The sequence below is a fragment of the Diabrotica virgifera genome, chromosome 9 (assembly GCF_917563875.1).
Source record: "Diabrotica virgifera virgifera chromosome 9, PGI_DIABVI_V3a".
NCBI classification, from domain to species: domain Eukaryota; kingdom Metazoa; phylum Arthropoda; class Insecta; order Coleoptera; family Chrysomelidae; genus Diabrotica; species Diabrotica virgifera.
This window is the reverse complement of record NC_065451.1, coordinates 178,248,165-178,265,962: the sequence shown is the minus strand read 5'-3', so window position 1 is coordinate 178,265,962 and position 17,798 is coordinate 178,248,165. Positions and strand designations below refer to the sequence as shown.

Genomic DNA, 17,798 nt, shown 5'->3' with positions numbered 1-17,798 from the left:
ACATGCGCACAACAAACGGTACAAGTAGTTTCGTGACGGTTTCTGGACCGTCAAAAAGTTCATGTTGGAACAAACCTTATATCTATGGTCCTACCTTGTTGTTCCATCTATGAATCTGTCAAAATTAGTCTGTCAGACTTGTCACAGAACAGTAGCTGTCAATACTGACAGTTCCTTGTATTTTGTACTGTCACTGTCAGTATTGACATTGACAGTTCGTTAGAAATACCGAAAGTCGAAAGATATAAAATTTAACATGGAAGTAAAACAAGAAATTAGTGAAGAAAAGTGTAAAATAGAAATAGAATATAATAACTTGGATGTGGATGATGCTCTTTTGGGTGGCTTTCAATATGAAATGAAGGAGGAATCAAATAGTCAAAGTTCACATGACACATACGATTATTTAGATGTAAAGGAATGTCCAATAAAAACTGAAATGAAGCAATATGAAGAAAATAAAAAAAGTGAAGAAGGTTAGTAACGATATTTTTAGTCCTCCCTTATTTAGAAGTAGTGTAAAAGGTTTTTGAACTCGTAAGTGGAGCATAGATCTTCAGTGAAAACCCATCATGGATTTGTTTTGCACTAAGGCCTTCACCTTATTCCAAGCCTTTCCTTGGGCTCTTATCTCGCCATGATAGATCTTCTCCAAGTTTGTGCTGGGCGACCTCTTTTTGTTTTTCGTTGGGGATTTCACTCTAGGGCAGCCTTTGCAATATGTACTTACTGGAGCTATTTCTTCGGAGTGTGTGACGGATGCAACCCCACTTTGTGGACTTTATTTCATTTGCTACCTACCCTCTTTTATTTGGTAAAGTGTAGCAGATCTTTGTTTCTGATGATGTTAGGCCAGAAAATATGAACAATTCTTCGTAGGCATTTGTTAACCTTGATCGGACGGGCCTCAAAATATTACACATAAGACAGGCTGGGGTATGAACGGACCCCCTTCTTATAATGTGTGAACGATGCCTATACGAACAAAAATTGTAACAATACCACATTATTGTTATAGTATTGAACATTTATTATTACTTCAAAATACATTCTACTGATTAATACTGACAGAGTACCTAACTAACAACTACATCCTATTTGTACAATGTACACAAACTGTCTCTGATTTCGTGTGTTCTAGGCATACATAATTATTACACTTTACACATATTTTACTTGTTTTTCTATCTTTGCCTCTACAACATAAATAGCACCGCCCCCTTGTATTTTTTTTTGTTCTACTCTGAGCTCAGTTTAGGGAGTGTTCAAGTATTACGTAACGCAATGGACCGTGATAGTCGTGACATCAAATCAATATTGGCTACTCTGGAATAATTGCCAAACAAAACAAAAATTCACACGTGGTATTTGTTTTGGTTTTTATAATTGGAATATCTTGCTTGTAGGATGTTTAATTTTTACAAAATGGTAATGTGTTGGGTAACCGTGATTGTAATTAATGCTCATAGTATATTTTCCACCATATTTCCAAATCGGACTGGTTAAGAAACTGAAGAAATGCAGTAAGTACTATTGTAGTGTGTAAATCCTTGATTTTGTGTAGTGACATTTATAAAATTAAAAGCAATATGATTGATATGACTAACAAGGATTGTGTCTTTAGAAAAAATGTGCAGATGCTTGTTAAAACAAAATAAAATTAAAAATGATTACACAAATCATGTGTATAATCCATTGACAGAAGTCAAACATTTATTGATTTTTGATTTGTTTACGGTCCATTTTTGAAGATTTTTACCCCCCCCCCCCCCCTAACCTGCATTAGGTAATACTTGAACGGCCCCTAATATCCAAAAGTGCTGCAAATACTTCTGCCCTATTTAATCTTTTGGATCTGCTTATTATTATAACGCCTGAAAACATATTCCTTTATATTTATAAGTTCCTTGCCTAGTGCCAAAATATACATTTTAGGCTTACTGAGATTGTCCTTTTTCCAATAAGGATATTTTAGTAGCCACAATTTATAAGAATTAATACTTACGACGTCAATGGGGAAATCCCCATTTTAACATGTAAAACCTTTACATAAAACTATAGTACACTCACAGTCGGTACTAATCAATAAAATCTCTCGAATTCCCGCATTATTACAACTTTATTAGAATGCATTTTATATGACATAATAGGCTAGCCGGCGTATTATGAGACTCCAGGCTATAAAACTGAATTTTAAATTAGATCTAATCGTAAATGTTCTTGTATGCATTATTTTTTTATCAATAAAATATATCGCCTAGTGAGAACAATGTGGAGAAACCCGAAAGTCAACGTTTTTGAATTAGGTCCATCAACCGACATCTAAATATGTCTTCTTTTATGTGCAATATCGGCGAACAATTATTTAATTTCCTTATTACTAGATTAGGGTATTGTGAATTTGTCAAATATTTTGATGCATTAACGACAAAATGCCAGTTCTTAAATTGTCTTCTTTGGGAACGTAACTAAACTTTATATCAACACAGGCGAATCTCCAATTACTCCGTTCTTCCACGTATTTGAACATTGATCTATTATCTTTAAAAATAGTAGTGCAATGTGCAATAGTGGCGAATGTGCACTTTTGTCTGTGTGGTCTTTTTTGTTTGTGTGGTTTTTTTAAACAACTTCTTACACAGAAACTCAGTTTCAACCGGTATTACTTAGAAATAGAAAATCAAGAAAGCAACTATGCACTTTATATCAGTATTCTTTGGTTCTACTCTATCGAGAACCAATATCCATTTCTAAAAAGAAGTTTGATGACTTGCAAAGTCTCTTACAAAATAAATCAATTCCTTCCGCCCACAATCAGTTCTTCAGTACCTTGAAATATGAAACATAAGTGAAATAATGAATTTTATTTTACTATTCATAGTTCTTGACGTTCAGCTGCAACGTTTCAGTTGATAAATAGCCCCTCTTGAAGCACCAATATCACATGCTACGGTAATTACAGAGTCCTCTTTCTCCAGTAATGTTAAAGCACGACCCTTCTCCTCTTTTGAGACTTTCTTTCGACCCATACTTGTAAGTTCAATTCAGAATTTGACAATCTCAAACTTTACGCGGTAAATGAGAAAAAGTTTAACACTGACCACCTGCACAAAAGCCAACTGTTTACAGTGCAAACACTCAGAATCCCCTAAATAAGCCAAGCGGTCCATAAACTACAGATAATTGCCATTGCATGTACGCTATCCCCCCTCCCCTCCAACCGCAGACAGAACGCTCGCAAATTATCTTCAAATTTGGTGATTTATTTGGCAATGTAAAGATTTTTTTTTGCCAGCACTGTATTATTAATCTATAACTTTTTGTAAGAAAACAAATAAGTAAACTCAGTTTTAAATTTTATTTTATATAATATATATGTTCAGAAAAAAAAGAATGTGTATGTACTTTGTATGCACGTAAGAAGATATACTTCTATTATATAATTTCAACGAAATAAATATACTTAACAGTTACAATACAAAAAATTAACAATAATTACCAAAAATTAACCAAAACATAACAATGCAAAAAAAAAGTGTATGAATCATCCGGGATTTGAACTCGCGATCTCTCGATCTCTGGTCCAATGCTCTACCAACCAGGCTATCAAGGCGCCTGTTATTGATGGTTCGGATATACATAATTACACATCACGGTGACAAGTGAAATATAAAAATAGATATTTTATTATTTTATGCCCAAGGAAGACAAATCCAAAGACACAAAAATTATAATAAATAATACATTTACTAAAAAACACTAATATATTATTTTAATGGCTTATTTGCGCTTATACATAATTTGAAAGATTAGGAACTAAACGCCATACTGTCTGTGTGCGCATGCGCGCAGAATTATGAAATTTTACTCTCAATCGCGCCTAAAGAAGTATAACTTCAAAAACATAAGCCATGTTAACAAGTTTAATATGGGGATTAAAATACAGTAGACTCCCTCTATGAGAGAACACGGAAAAATTGGACTAAGATGGGGCGAAGTCAACAAGAGAGCAAAAGATAGAAGAGAGTGGAGGGAATTAGTTCACAATTTATCCAGAGAATAAAAACAAAAGAAGATGCGCTGTCCCAGCCAGACAGCAATCTTACACTTTTGGCCAAGAAACTCATAAGCACCCAATACTCCACAAGGAGGGATGGAACGAGAGAGACTCCCTCTATAACGAGAACTGAAATGGCGGACTTAATTTTTGGGTGGCTTGGGACAATTTTTAGGGTTAACATTTTAGGCAGAAAAACCATCGGTAGAGACGTTTTGTGCTACAATAAACATTAGAATTCGTTTTGGCGTATTAATTAATTAAACGTTTTTCTTTAGTTCAATCGTTTGGGTCAAATCTTTGGACGTTAATTTGACTGCCTTTTCTTCAATTGAAATGGCTAAAAATTTGCAGACATACACGGGCGCTCATATAAAAATTTTCAGGGGGGGGGCAGACATGAAGATGTTGCACATTATATTTTGTATTCTTTGGATAACCATATATAGTTAACAGCACCCGAAAAGCTATGGGGGCCACGCCCTCCCCCTGCCCATGGGTATGGGCGCCCATGCAGACATGCATTCGCGGGAACAATACACGAATAGTTAATAAAATTTTTTTATGTTATTAAGTTTTTAAATAAAAAACGATTTTAACGGAAAATGCTTAATTCTCTTGTTTTTTACAATGAAGAAACGTGAAACTTTTACAGATTGTATCTAATTATATGAACTATTCATAATTTCACTATTTACGTTAATTGTTTACATAATGCTTTATAAATAAACAATAAAGTTTCAAATTTTTTGCTGATTCCAACTACTTTTCGTGTTTGTACATCATATTATGTTCTATACATATTTTAATAAACATGACGATTACTGTTTTTCGTTTAAATTCAATATTAAAGCTGCTACCCACCTACCTCTTAACAGTTTTAACATTTAATTTAGGGTACTAATACACTTTAGAAGACCAAAAATAAGCATTTTTTCAAGATTTTTTTTTCAAGAAATTGAAAAAAGGCTACTAATAATGAGAGATGCAGATGTGGATCAGTTATGGAATAGTATAAAAGAAATTATTATTGAGCAACCAAGGAGGCCTGCGGCGTAAGTAGAACAACTAGCAACAGGAAACAGACATCATGGTGGAATGAACAAATTAAATCAGAAACAAAGGAAAAGAAAAGAAGATGGAAAATATACCTATCAAAAAAAACAACTGAAACGTATGAAAAATATAAAGAACAACGAAAAATAGTAAAAAATGTGATAAAAGATGCAAAAGAAGAGTGTTGGAAACAATTCGGGGAAAAACTAGAATCAGATAGTAAAAGTAACCAAAAGCTGTTTTATAAGACCATGAAAACGTTAAGAAGGGGAAAAATACAGTTCAATTAACAATTAGAGACGAAACAGGAAACATTTTGACACAGGAAGAAGAAATAATGGAAAGATGGAAAAGGTATTTTCAAGAACTATTATCAACTGAAAACGAAACACCACATTATACCATTAACGTGACAAATACCGGAGAAACCATAGAAGAAACGCAAGACACTGCAATAACATGGAAAGAATTTACACAAGGATTGGCAAAAATGAAAAATGGAAAGTCACCAGGGCATGATAAAATAACAACTGAGATGCTCAAATATATGGGAGTACAAGGACAACACATATTACAATTAATAAACAAGATATGGAAAGCTGAAAGAATACCAGAAGAATGGAAGATCTCGTTGATACTACCCATATTTAAATCTGGAGATAAAAAGAATGCAAAAACTATAGAGGCATAATGCTCTTATGTTCGGCGATGAAACTGTACGAACAAATATTACAAGAAAAGCTGACAAAGATAATCGATACAACATTAGCAGAAACTCAAAGTGGCTTTAGAAAAGGAAGAAGTGTGCAAGATCACATCTTCACTATTAAACAGATCATTGAGAAAACGAAACTCGGAAGAGGAAAAGCATATTTTGCGTTTATCGACTTACAAAAAGCGTTTGATCTTGTTCCTCGGCAAAAAGTATGGTCGCTTCTGGAACAAAGAGGAATAGAAACCAAACTAAGGAAAAATATTGAATGTCTATATAAAAATACGACGAATTGTGTTATAACTAGAAACCTCAAGTCAGAAAATTTTATAACAAAAGATGGTCTAAGACAGGGAGGAGGACTAAGTCCAACATTGTTTACGTTGTTTATGGACGAAATAATTAAAAAATGTAGGCAGAGAACAAAACACCTATTTCTAGGATACAAAAACTTACAACCGATCGAAATATCAGAATGTGCTTTTGCAGATGACATCGTTATAATGGCAGCAAAAGAAAAGGACCTACAAGAAAACTTACAAACGTGGAGTGAAATATTAGAAGTGGCATGAAACTAAACCTAACAAAAACAAAAGTGATGGTAGTAGCAGAAACTAAAGAAAACGTGAGTATACAGATCAATGGTATACATATACAACAAGTTGAATGCTTCGAATACCTGGGTGTAAAAATTGAAGATTCAGGTCAACAAGGTTTAGAAATCGATAAACGTATAGAGAAAGCAATAAATTCATATTATTCAATGAACACAACTTTTATAGGAAAAAAGAAAATAGCGCAAAGTACAAAAATGAAAGTATTTAAGGCAATATATAGACCCATACTCACGTGCGATTGTGAATCGTGGACATTAACAGAGAGGCAGAAAAGCAGAATACAAGCGACGGAAATGAAGTACCTAAGAAGAGCGAGAGGAGTCACAAGACTTGACAGGGTAAGAAATGAGCAGATAAGGGAGGATCTGGAGGTGGAATAAATCTTAGAATTCATAGAAAAAAGACAAATCAGCTGGTGGGGACATTTACAAAGACTAGACGATAGGAGACCGGTAAAAATGATTTGGGAAGCGAAAGTAAATATCAAGAGGAAGAGAGGAAGACCAAGAGAAACATGGGACCAAGCTATTGGAAAAGTTCTACAAAAGAGGGGCAAATCCTGGAAAGAAGCAAAATTATTGGCACTAAATAGAAGTCAGTGGCGTAAATTTGTACACAATATCTAAGTTATTATTGTAATCCCGACACCAATAGGTAGAAGGGAATTTGATTATATATACAGGGTGAGGCAGATAAAAGTCCTATTAGAAATATCTCGAGAACTAAAGGAAACAGAATCATGAAAATTGGAATGAAGTGGTTTTGAAGAGTGATCTCTTTAATGAAAATATTTTCATCGATTTGCTACTTCCGGTTATACCGGAAGTTGCTTATAACTTCGTTTTTTTAAATGGAACATCCTGTATATTTTTACATTTTTGGATTCTCCTGGATGTCCCCTTTCTTAAAATATGACGTTTTGTAATGTTATACAGGGTAGTTTAAAAGATAATTACGTTTTTTTTTAATTTCCTAGCAACATTCAGACCCTGTAGAATTGTAGTAGTTTGACATCAAACACTCTATTTATGTTCAAATGATTTTTAATATAGTCTACTATTGTTAAAAATTGTTAGTATAGCTGTTATAGTCAAAGCCCGAATTTCAGGCACTCCTAGGTTTGACTAGGCAATCCTCAGGTCTGACTGACGATCTTAGTCAAAGCCCGAAATAAAGTTACAGTTTCGGCCTTTGACTAGTCAAACCTAGGAGAGACTAAGCTGGCCAGGCAAAGGTCGAAATTTAATTTTATGAAATCGGGGTTTGACTAGTCAAACCACGATCAGCCATTAAAATGTCATAATTTGTTAGATTAGGTTTAATAAAACGTCATTTTTTAATTTTAATGTTTATAATTTTTGTATTGTCGTAATTAAAATTAAAAAAATAGTATAAAATAAAAATGTATACCATTTTTATTCAGTTGCAATGGGAAGGCAAAACAATCTTACTTTTCAATGAGAATACGGAGCGCAGTCCAGTCCTCTGAATCGCGATTTTCGGCTTTTATTGGAGCCTCATCGGAAAGAACGTAGGCACTGTTCTCCAAAGTTCCTTCCCTTTGTCTTCACTGCAGCATCCATTTGGCTTGCAAATTGTAGTAGCCTTGGAGGTGTCACCAGGGAAATGTACCAATAAGTTTTCAATTTAAAAATCTTTTAGTAATATTTTTAATATTTTCTTATTAATTTTGCTACTAAGATTGAAAACTACTTCATCTTTAAAAGAATAGTGTTTATTCTCACATGTTGAGGCATTATGGTATTTAGAGTTGCACAATACGTTAGACTTTTTACACTTTTGAAGAGCATTTCTTATTGCAGTAGCATTTTATAAAGCCTTGTCCTCCAAATTTAGAATCTTTTTTACTCATTTCTCTTAGAGAGACATCTTAACGTCTGGAACATCTTCGAAATTAAGAATATTATCTTTGCATTATTGTTCCGTATTTCATACGAAACTCTATATAAACCGTCAATTGTTTTATCTTGTGTGTTACTCAAAATATTTCGAGCATCTCCTTTGGCTTTAGCAAAGCTGGAGGTATTATTGTTACAGTTATTCCGATCGAAATTGGAGGATTTTTTTTTCACTTAATTGTTTCATTGCATTAGCCTGGGCATGAAGACCTTCAATCGCCTTTCCTATATTTATTTTAATCTGTCTGTGTAACAATACCTATCCCCAGCTTTGATATAGCCAAAGGAGATGCTCGAAATATTTTGGGTATCATAAAAGCTAAAACAATTGACGGTTTATATAGAGTTGGTACGAAATACGGAACAATAAACATTCTTTTTTCAAGAAATCAAATAAGAGAATGCAAAGAGAATTTTCTTATATTCGAAGATATTCCAGACGTTAAGATATCTCTAAGAGAAATTAGTACAAAAGATGCTAAATTTGGAGGACAAGGCTTTATAAAATGCTACTGCAATATGAAATGCTCTTCAAAATTATGTAAGTGTAAAAAAGGTCCAACATATTGTGCAACTCTAAATGCCATAATGCCTCAACATGTGAGAATAAACACTATTTATTTTATTTTAGTTACGAAAATATAAAAATAATAAACATTAAAATTAAAAAGTGACGTTTTATTAAACCTAATCTAACAAATTACGACATTTTAATAGCTGATCGGGGTTTGACCAGTCAAACCCCGATTTCATAAAATTAAATTTCGACCTTTGCTTGACCAACTTAGTCTCTCCTAGGTTTGACTAGTCAAAGGCCGAAACTGTAATTTATTTCGGGCTTTGACTAAGATCGTCAGTCAGACCTGAGGATTGCCTAGTCAAACCTAGGAGTGCCTGAAATTCGGGCTTTGACTATAACATAGCTAAATATTGAATTGTACTATACAGGGTTGGTCGAAACTCGGAAAGAGTATTTTCTGAGTTTTCTTAAATGGAACGCCCTATATTTTATTATTGCAATGAAATGATATTTTATTCTCCTTTTTTATTTCTTAAGCATTCCCTATACCTAACTGCTTTAATTTGTGAGTTATTGGTGATTCAAGCCAAACATTAATTTCAACAAAAAATACGTGAAATTTTATTAGGTTGGCCGTGAAAATATTCAATCACAAATAATTTTTCGGAAATAAATACATATTAATCTAGACTGATCTTTAAAATTGCCAATAATGGTTGAGCTATCAAAATACCTACGTAGTTAACATTCTTGGCGCGATTAACAATTAAGCACAAATTAAAGCATTTAGGTATAGGGAATGCTTAAGAAATAAAAAAGTACCATAAAATGTCTTTTCATTGCAATACTAAAATACAGGGTGTTCCATTTAAGAAAATTCAGAAAATCCTCATTCCGAGTTTCGACCAACCCTGTAAACTAAAATTTAACATTTAGCTATACTAATAATTTTTAATAATAGTAGACTATATTAGAAATCATTTTAACATACATAGAGTTTTTGATATCCAACTACTACAATTCTACAGGGTGTGAAAATTGCTACGAAATTAATAAAAAAACGTAATTAGCTTTTAAATTACCTTGTATAACATTACAAGACTGCATATTTTAAGAAAGAAGACATCGAGTAGAATCTAAAAATGTAAAAATATATAGGATGTCCCATTTAAAAAAACGAAGTTTTAAGCAACTTCCGGTATAACCGGAAGTGGTAAGTTAAGTTGATGAAAATATTTTCATTAAATAGATCACACTTTAAAACCCCTTCATTCCAATTTTCATGATTCTGTTGCCTTTAGTTCTCTAAATATTTCTAATAGGCCAGTTATCTGCCTCACCCTATATTGTTATGATCTGCTCTCTATTACTTTTATATTAATTATTATTGATTTGATCAATTATTTAATGAACGCAAATCATACATAAAAATATTAAGAAAAAATCTCAGGGTGCCTTTTTATAATATAAAAAAAAATGTCTAAATTATCTTATGTTATACTTATCTTCTCTCGTGGTTTCAGTATCTCTTAGTTGATCCTTATCGGGATAAAATAGGAAAAGGAAATAAATAGAAATACCATAAATAAAATTCTGTGGGCATAATTGTCCAAATGAAACCTTTATCATATAAATTAATCTAATTCAAAAAAATATTTATCGCTTTGTTCTTGATACCACTAATAAAACCAGCTAAACAAACAAATTTGGTATTCGCAAAATTACTTATACTTCCTATTAAATTTTTGAAATGTTGGAATCTTAAATTCATATGCTTTTACGTAAAAAAAATACCTTCTGATTATAAAAAATCTATCACATAGGTTATTGACTGACCTTTTTGATTCACACACAATGATGTCTCCTCTTGACCCAAACAGCTCCTCCTTGTTGATTATGTTAGGCTACCAATCAAAGCCCTCTCCGTTCTCAGCAAACAATCCAGCAGGATACCAGCAACTATTTCTCCAAAAACACAAGCCAGGCTTCCTTTGACCAGGACTCGTTCAATAAACTCCAAATCTCTCTCCTCTCTTTCTCTCAACAATAATCTCCTGAGACCCAAGTATCTTTTTTACTTGGTGTCACAAATAATTTTAATAACGATAATTCTTGTAACTTACTCTCTTGGACTTTACAGAATCAAAGAGGTATTTCTTCTCGATTTGATTTGTCTCTCGTTCCACTTTTTAGCTACTCTCACTATCAAACACAACCACTAGTACTTGCTTCTGAACTACTCACGAAAACTTTTGACTGCTCCTTTCGGCTGCCGGTAACACAATGCATTCCCGTTTCCAAAACTATCTCAACATTCAAACAAAACTTTCCCCATTCCAAATTTCCAAGCCAATCAGAAACATTTCTCTCTTCACTCTTCCTCTGTTTCATTCGAAAAATCCAGTCATTCTTTCAAACTGTACTTCTACTCAAAACTAATGACTTTTCGGAAATTATCTAAATATTCCTGTCATTAAACAAACATATTTAAAATTCCAATTCTCTTTACCTCTATTTTTCTAAAAACTAATAATTACATCTACCTGTGGTTTTACCTTTTCCGTAATAAACAATCGGTTTAAAATTATAATCCTAAATAACTTTCACTTCACTTTTTATTTACAAATGTTTTTTAATATTCTTCATGGAAAGATTCATTAAGGAGAAACCACCTTGCGTGACAGCTAACTTCTAATAAATATTTACGAATTAATATACAGGGTGTATCAAATGTATGTGCCCGCGTTATATTAAAAAAATTTAAATTTTTATTCTATCTTTGATTGATAAATTGAAACACAATAATATATAATATATGGTCCCGCAACGACACACCAATAATCGACCTTTCCATCTTACGTTGAGTTTATTAGCAGATGCGGTTGTTAATGTTAGAGTTTCAGCACCATAGGCCATAACCGTGCAAAACATTTCATTTAAAAAGGTTTTTCTTAAAAATACGGTATGCGGCAAAATAAACAGTACTGAAATTCGTATGCCTCAAATTTGTACGTGTCATGTGCCGAAATGTACTGAATGGTTTCCGAACGTAGTTGTAAGTTATGTGAAGGTCGTGATAATATTAGGTATTTAAGAATAGTTCTCAGTTTTGCAGAAAAAATTTTTATGGCGGAGTACTATTTTCGGTAATACGGAACAGGTCACTAAAACGGTCCAAGCTTAAAATCAACAATGGTTTCAGCATGATGGAACAATCTGTCACACTGCTAGGGAGTCTCTTCGAACACTGCGCGATCATTTTGTGAGTTGCCACTCACTAGAACTAGCGCCCCCAGATGCGTACATATGGAGAATGCTGAAGAAGTCTGACAGATCCACCGTCTGCCATTTCAGAATTGCGGACTAGAATTAAACATTTTTTCGTGCCAGGCGCATTGGTGGATCTAGAGGTTTGCTTTGAGAGAGGAAATTTTAGGGTGGAACTTTCCATGAAAAACCAACAAAAAGACATAAAAAAATAAACTCATAAGCTTACAAAAGATTGCATAAAAGTCATTAATAACTTTAGGCATTAAGTTTCCTTAATATTCCTAACTAGCGTTTATTGGGTTGAATTTGTCTTTCTGTGGTTTCGGTTTCATGTCAGCTAATATATATTTATGTTAAAACAATTTTCTTCTTTAATTTTGGACCTTGTTAGGTGAGGAAATATCCTCATTTTAACTCCTCATAGATCCGCCACTGGCCAGAGGGCATGTTTGCAAAGCTATATCATGTATACTAGATATTATACAGGGTGTAACAAAAATACAGGTCATAAATTAAATCACATATTCTCAGACCAAAAATAGTTCGAATGAACCTAATTTACCTTAGTACAAATATGGACATAAAAAAAGTTACAGCCCTTTGAAGTTACAAAATGAAAACCGATTTTTTCGAATATATCGAAAACTATTAGAGATTTTTTATTGACAATAGACATGTGGCATTCTTATGGCAGGAACATCTTAAAAAATAATTATAGTGAGATTTGTGTACCCCATAAAAATTTTATGGGGGTTTTGTTCCCTTAAACCCCCCAAACTTTTGTGTACGTTCCAATTAAACTATTATTGTGGTACCATAAGTTAAATTCAATATTTCTAAAACTTTTTTGCGTCTTAGTATTTTTTCGGTAAGGCAGTTTTTATCGAGTTGTGGCTTCTTTTTTAATATGTTTACATAAAAATTTTATGGGGGTTTTGTTCCTTTAAACCCCCCAAATGTTTGTGTATGTTCCAATTAAACTTTTACTGCGGTACCATTAGTTAAACACAGTGTTTTTAAAACTTTCTTGCCTCTTTGTATTTTTTCGAGAAGGCACTTTTTATCGAGATATTACTTCTTTTTAATATGGTTCAAAATATACCTAAAAATGTAAATCATAAATAAATTTTCATATTATTACCAAGTCTCCATAATCGTACTTAGCCATATACAAATATGTGGTGGATTTGACAAATGACTTTTGATTTTTCGAAAAAGTACAAAGAGGCAAAAAAGTTTTTAAAATATTTTGTTTAACTAATGGTACTACAATAATAATTAAATTGGAACGTAATACACAAAAGTTTGGGGGGTTTAAAGGAACAAAACCCCCATAAAATTTTTATGGGGTGTCCAAATTTCACTATAATTTTTTCTAAACATACTACTGCAATAAGAATGCCACTATGTCTATTGATGTAAGAATGTCTATTTTCAATAAAATATCTCTAATAGTTTTCGATATATTGGAAAAAATCGATTTTCATTTTGTAACTTCAAAGGGCTGTAACTTTTTTTATGTGCACATTTGTACTAAGGTAAGTTAGGTTCAATCGAACTATTTTTGGTCCCAGAATATGTGATTAAATTTATGACCTGTATTTTTGTTACAGCCTGTATAAATATTCATACACATTTCAATATTCATTTCAGTACTGTTTATTTTGCCGCATACTGTACTTCAGTGGATATATTATGTCGTTTGTAAAATGATCGATTCATTTATATTGTAGTTGATTTGTATTTTAGGTTATCCCCAAGAGAACAAATTGGAAATTATGGAGACACATAAACATTCATCTTATGAAGGAAATTATACGAGTCGACACGATGAAGGAAAACCATTAAATCAAAATATGGAACTTGCAACGGGACAAAGACCTTTTAAGTGCGAAGTTTGTTTTAAACAGTTTAGCCGAGCAAATAATTTGAAAGCACATTCAAGAGTACACACTGGAGAAAAGCCTTACCAGTGCGAGATTTGTTTTAAGCAATTTCGTCAAGCAGTTCAATTGAAAGGACATTTGAGAGTGCACACTGGAGATAAACCGTACAAGTGTGAAATTTGTTTTAAGCAATTTAGTCGGGCAAGTGATTTGAAAATACATTTGAGTGTACACATTGGAGAAAAACCATACAAGTGCGAGGTTTGTTTTAAGCAATTTAGTACAGCAGGCAGTTTGAAGAAACATTTGGGATTACACACTGAAGAAAAACCTTACAAGTGCGACATTTGTTTTAAGCAATTTCGTCAATCATATGATTTGAAAGGACATTTGAGAGTGCACACTGGGGAAAAACCTTATAAGTGTGAAATTTGTTTTAAGCAATTTAGTCAAGCAGGTCATTTGAAAAGACATTTGAGAGTTCATACTGGGGACAAACTTCATAAGTGTGAAATTTGTTTTAAGCAATTTTGTCAAGCAGGTCAATTGAAAGGACATTTGAGAGTGCACACTGGAGAAAAACCTTACAAGTGTGAGATTTGTTTTAAGCAATTTAGTCACAAAAATGTTTTGAAACAACATTTGAGAGTACACACTGGAGAAAAACCTTACAAGTGCGAGGTTTGTTTTAAGCAATTTAGTACAGCAGGCAATTTGAAGAAACATTTGGGAGTACACATTGGAAAAACCCCTAAAAAAGTGCTAAACAAGTGCAAGATTTGTTTTAAGCAATTTAGTAAAAAAGATTATTTTAAAATACATTCAAGAGTTCACACAGGAGAAAAACCTAATACGTGCGAGATCTGTTTTAAGGAATTTAGTACAGCAGGCAGTTTGAAGAAACATTTGGGAGTACACACTGAAGAAAAACCTTACAAGTGCGACATTTGTTTTAAGCAATTTCGTCAATCAGATGATTTGAAAGGACATTTGAGAGTGCACACTGGGGAAAAACCTTATAAGTGTGAAATTTGTTTTAAGCAATTTCGTCAAGCAGGTCATTTGAAAAAACATTTGAGAGTGCATACTGGGGACAAACCTCATAAGTGTGAAATTTGTTTTAAGCGTTTTAGTGATGCAAGTAATTTGAAAGGACATTTGAGAGTCCACACTGGAGAAAAACCATACAAGTGTGAAATTTGTTTTAAGCAATTTAGTCACAAAACTGTTTTGAAACAACATTTGAGAGTACACACTGGAGAAGAACCGTACAAGTGCGAGGTTTGTTTTAAGCAATTTAGTACAGCAGGCAGTTTGAAGAAACATTTAGGAGTACACACTTAAAAAACCCCTAATAAGTATGCGAGATTTGTTTTAAGCAATTTAGTAAAGCAGATTATTTGAAAATACATTTAATAGTGCACAGAGGAGAAAAAGCTAATACGTGCGAGATCTGTTTTAAGGAATTTAGTACAGCAGGCAGTTTGAAGAAACATTTGGGAGTACACACTGAAGAAAAACCTTACAAGTGCGACATTTGTTTTAAGCAATTTCGTCAATCAGATGATTTGAAAGGACATTTGAGAGTGAACACTGGGGAAAAACCTTATAAGTGTGAAATTTGTTTTAGGCAATTTCGTCAAGCAGATCATTTGAAAAAATATTTTAGAGCGCATACTGGGGACAAACCTCATAAGTGTGAAATTTGTTTTAAGCAATTTTGTCAAGTAGGTCAATTGAAAGGACATTTGAGAGTGCACACTGGAGAAAAACCTTACAAGTGTGAGATTTGTTTTAAGCAATTTAGTCAAGCAAATAATTTGAAAGGACATAAGAGAGTGCACACTGGAGAAAAGCCTTACCCGTGCGAAATTTGTTTTAAGCAATTTAATGCTGCAAGTCATTTGAAGATACATTTGAGAGTGCACACTGGAGAAAAACCATACAAGTGCGAGATTTGTTTTAAACGGTTTAGCCAAAAAGGTTGTTTGAAAACACATTTGAAAGTACACACTGAAGAATAACTCATCATTTTTATAGGTTATAACATTATATTAAATATAATGTTATAACCTATAAAAATAGTTAGTTAGATATCATGCAATATTTTACATGAGATAAAGTATAAGATATAAGTATTATCTCTATAATAGCAAATAATGGACCCTCATCCTTTTAGCTTTGAGCTCTTCATTTCTTTTATCTTTATAGGAACATAAAATTCGAGCAATATGGAGTTCGAGCATTACCTATTAATAAGGATGAAATTTGGTTCCAAGACTGTCAATGGCTGTCCAGCTCACAATGTACGGGAGGTGTTACGATTTTTTAACCATTACTTTTCCAGATAGAGTTATTGGTACAAAAGGTACCATAAAAATGCCACCTCGCTCTCCCGATTTTGCACCTTTAGACTTTTTCGTATGGGGTTATGTGAAGCAACAAATTTACCGACATGAGCATTAACGTGCCAAAAATTTAGATGAATTACTTCAAAAAATCATTCAGGCCTTTCAAAGTACAATACTCGAAATGTTGTCGAACACCCGAAGGCAATTATACAACAGATTGGGCTACCGCTTGGCTGACAGTCGTGGACTTTTTGATTTAAAATGTTTTAATTAAAATTATAAAATTGATATTTGTTTAGAATAAATTGTTTTAATTTATGTCGTTAAGAATGTATTATTTTATTTTTTTATAAATTGGGATTAAAGAAACTGTTGAATTAATCTAAGATATGAACTAGCTTTTATAATCTTGAAATCGCATCGTTGAAATATTTCCCTAGACCATCTAAAAAATAAACTCTCTTTCGGCAACAATGTTCTGTCCATAGTGCTTACGGGTCTATCACAGACATGTGGTTACATGTTATTCTCTCGGACATACAAGTCTATGTAATAATTTTTCTTAGTCCGTTGCGTTGTCTTAATGCCCTATAGTCAGATACATTTTTCCATGCCTTTATACATGTAGTTGAACCAAATACTATTGACTAATACATCTAACTCACACAGAAATCTGGAAGCACGTTGCCACTGTCGGCTTGCAGTGAAACTACGTTGTGACAACGTAAAATTTGACGTAAACATTCAAATTTAATTTTATAAATGTTTGAGTAACAATCTAATTTTGCTAAATTAAACTAAAATACTTTTTGCTTCCTCAAATGTAATGGGAAATGTCAAGAGTTGTATGTATTACAGTCAATAGTATTTGGTTGAACATATTGTAGTTGGTTTGTATTTTAGGTTATCCCGAAGAGGAAAACAAATCAGAAATAATGGAGACAGTTACTACACATTCATCTCAGGAAGGAAATTATATGAGTCGACACGATGAAGGAAAACCATTAAATCAAAATATGGAAGTTGTAACGGGACAAAGACCTTTTAAGTGCGAAGTTTGTTTTAAACAGTTTAGCCAAGCAAATAATTTGAAAGTACATTCAAGAGTCCACACTGGAGAAAAGCCTCATAAGTGTGAAATTTGTTTTAAGCAGTTTATTCGAGCAAGTCAATTGAAAATTCATTTGAGGGTGCACACTGGGGAAAAGCCTTACAAGTGTGAAATGTGTTTTAAGCAGTTCACTCATAAAAATTCTTTGGATGAACATACGAAAGCTCACACTGGGGAAATTCCTTTCAATTGTGAAATTTGTTTTAAGCAGTTTATTCGAGCACATCATTTGAAATATCATTTGAGTGTGCACACTGGAGAAAAGCCTTATAAGTGTGAAATTTGTTTTAAGCAGTTTC

The 17,798-nt window shown here is 32.9% G+C and overlaps 2 protein-coding genes across 4 annotated transcripts in view; both read left to right on the top strand.

Moving 5' to 3' along the window:
* Positions 1-15,630, top strand: part of LOC126892013 (zinc finger protein 227-like) — a 100,112-nt gene extending 84,482 nt beyond the window's left edge. Inside the window, exons 1-3 of one of the 3 annotated variants that reach the window (XM_050661424.1) lie at positions 332-476; positions 1,407-1,523; positions 13,901-15,407. In XM_050661424.1, the coding sequence (XP_050517381.1) occupies positions 1,460-1,523; positions 13,901-15,381 (1,545 nt within the window). In that variant the 5' untranslated portion in view covers positions 332-476; positions 1,407-1,459 and the 3' untranslated portion in view covers positions 15,382-15,407. Of the gene's footprint in view, positions 1-209; positions 477-1,406; positions 1,524-13,900 lie in introns of those variants that run through there. The other 2 variants (XM_050661425.1, XM_050661422.1) reach the window with 2 other exon arrangements.
* LOC126891589 (zinc finger protein 45-like) lies at positions 15,399-17,285 on the top strand (the record flags this gene model as incomplete). Its single annotated transcript, XM_050660767.1, has 1 exon — positions 15,399-17,285. A coding segment is annotated over one exon (663 nt), but the record flags the coding sequence as incomplete, so codon positions are not given.
* Between the last annotated feature and the right edge of the window lie 513 nt (positions 17,286-17,798).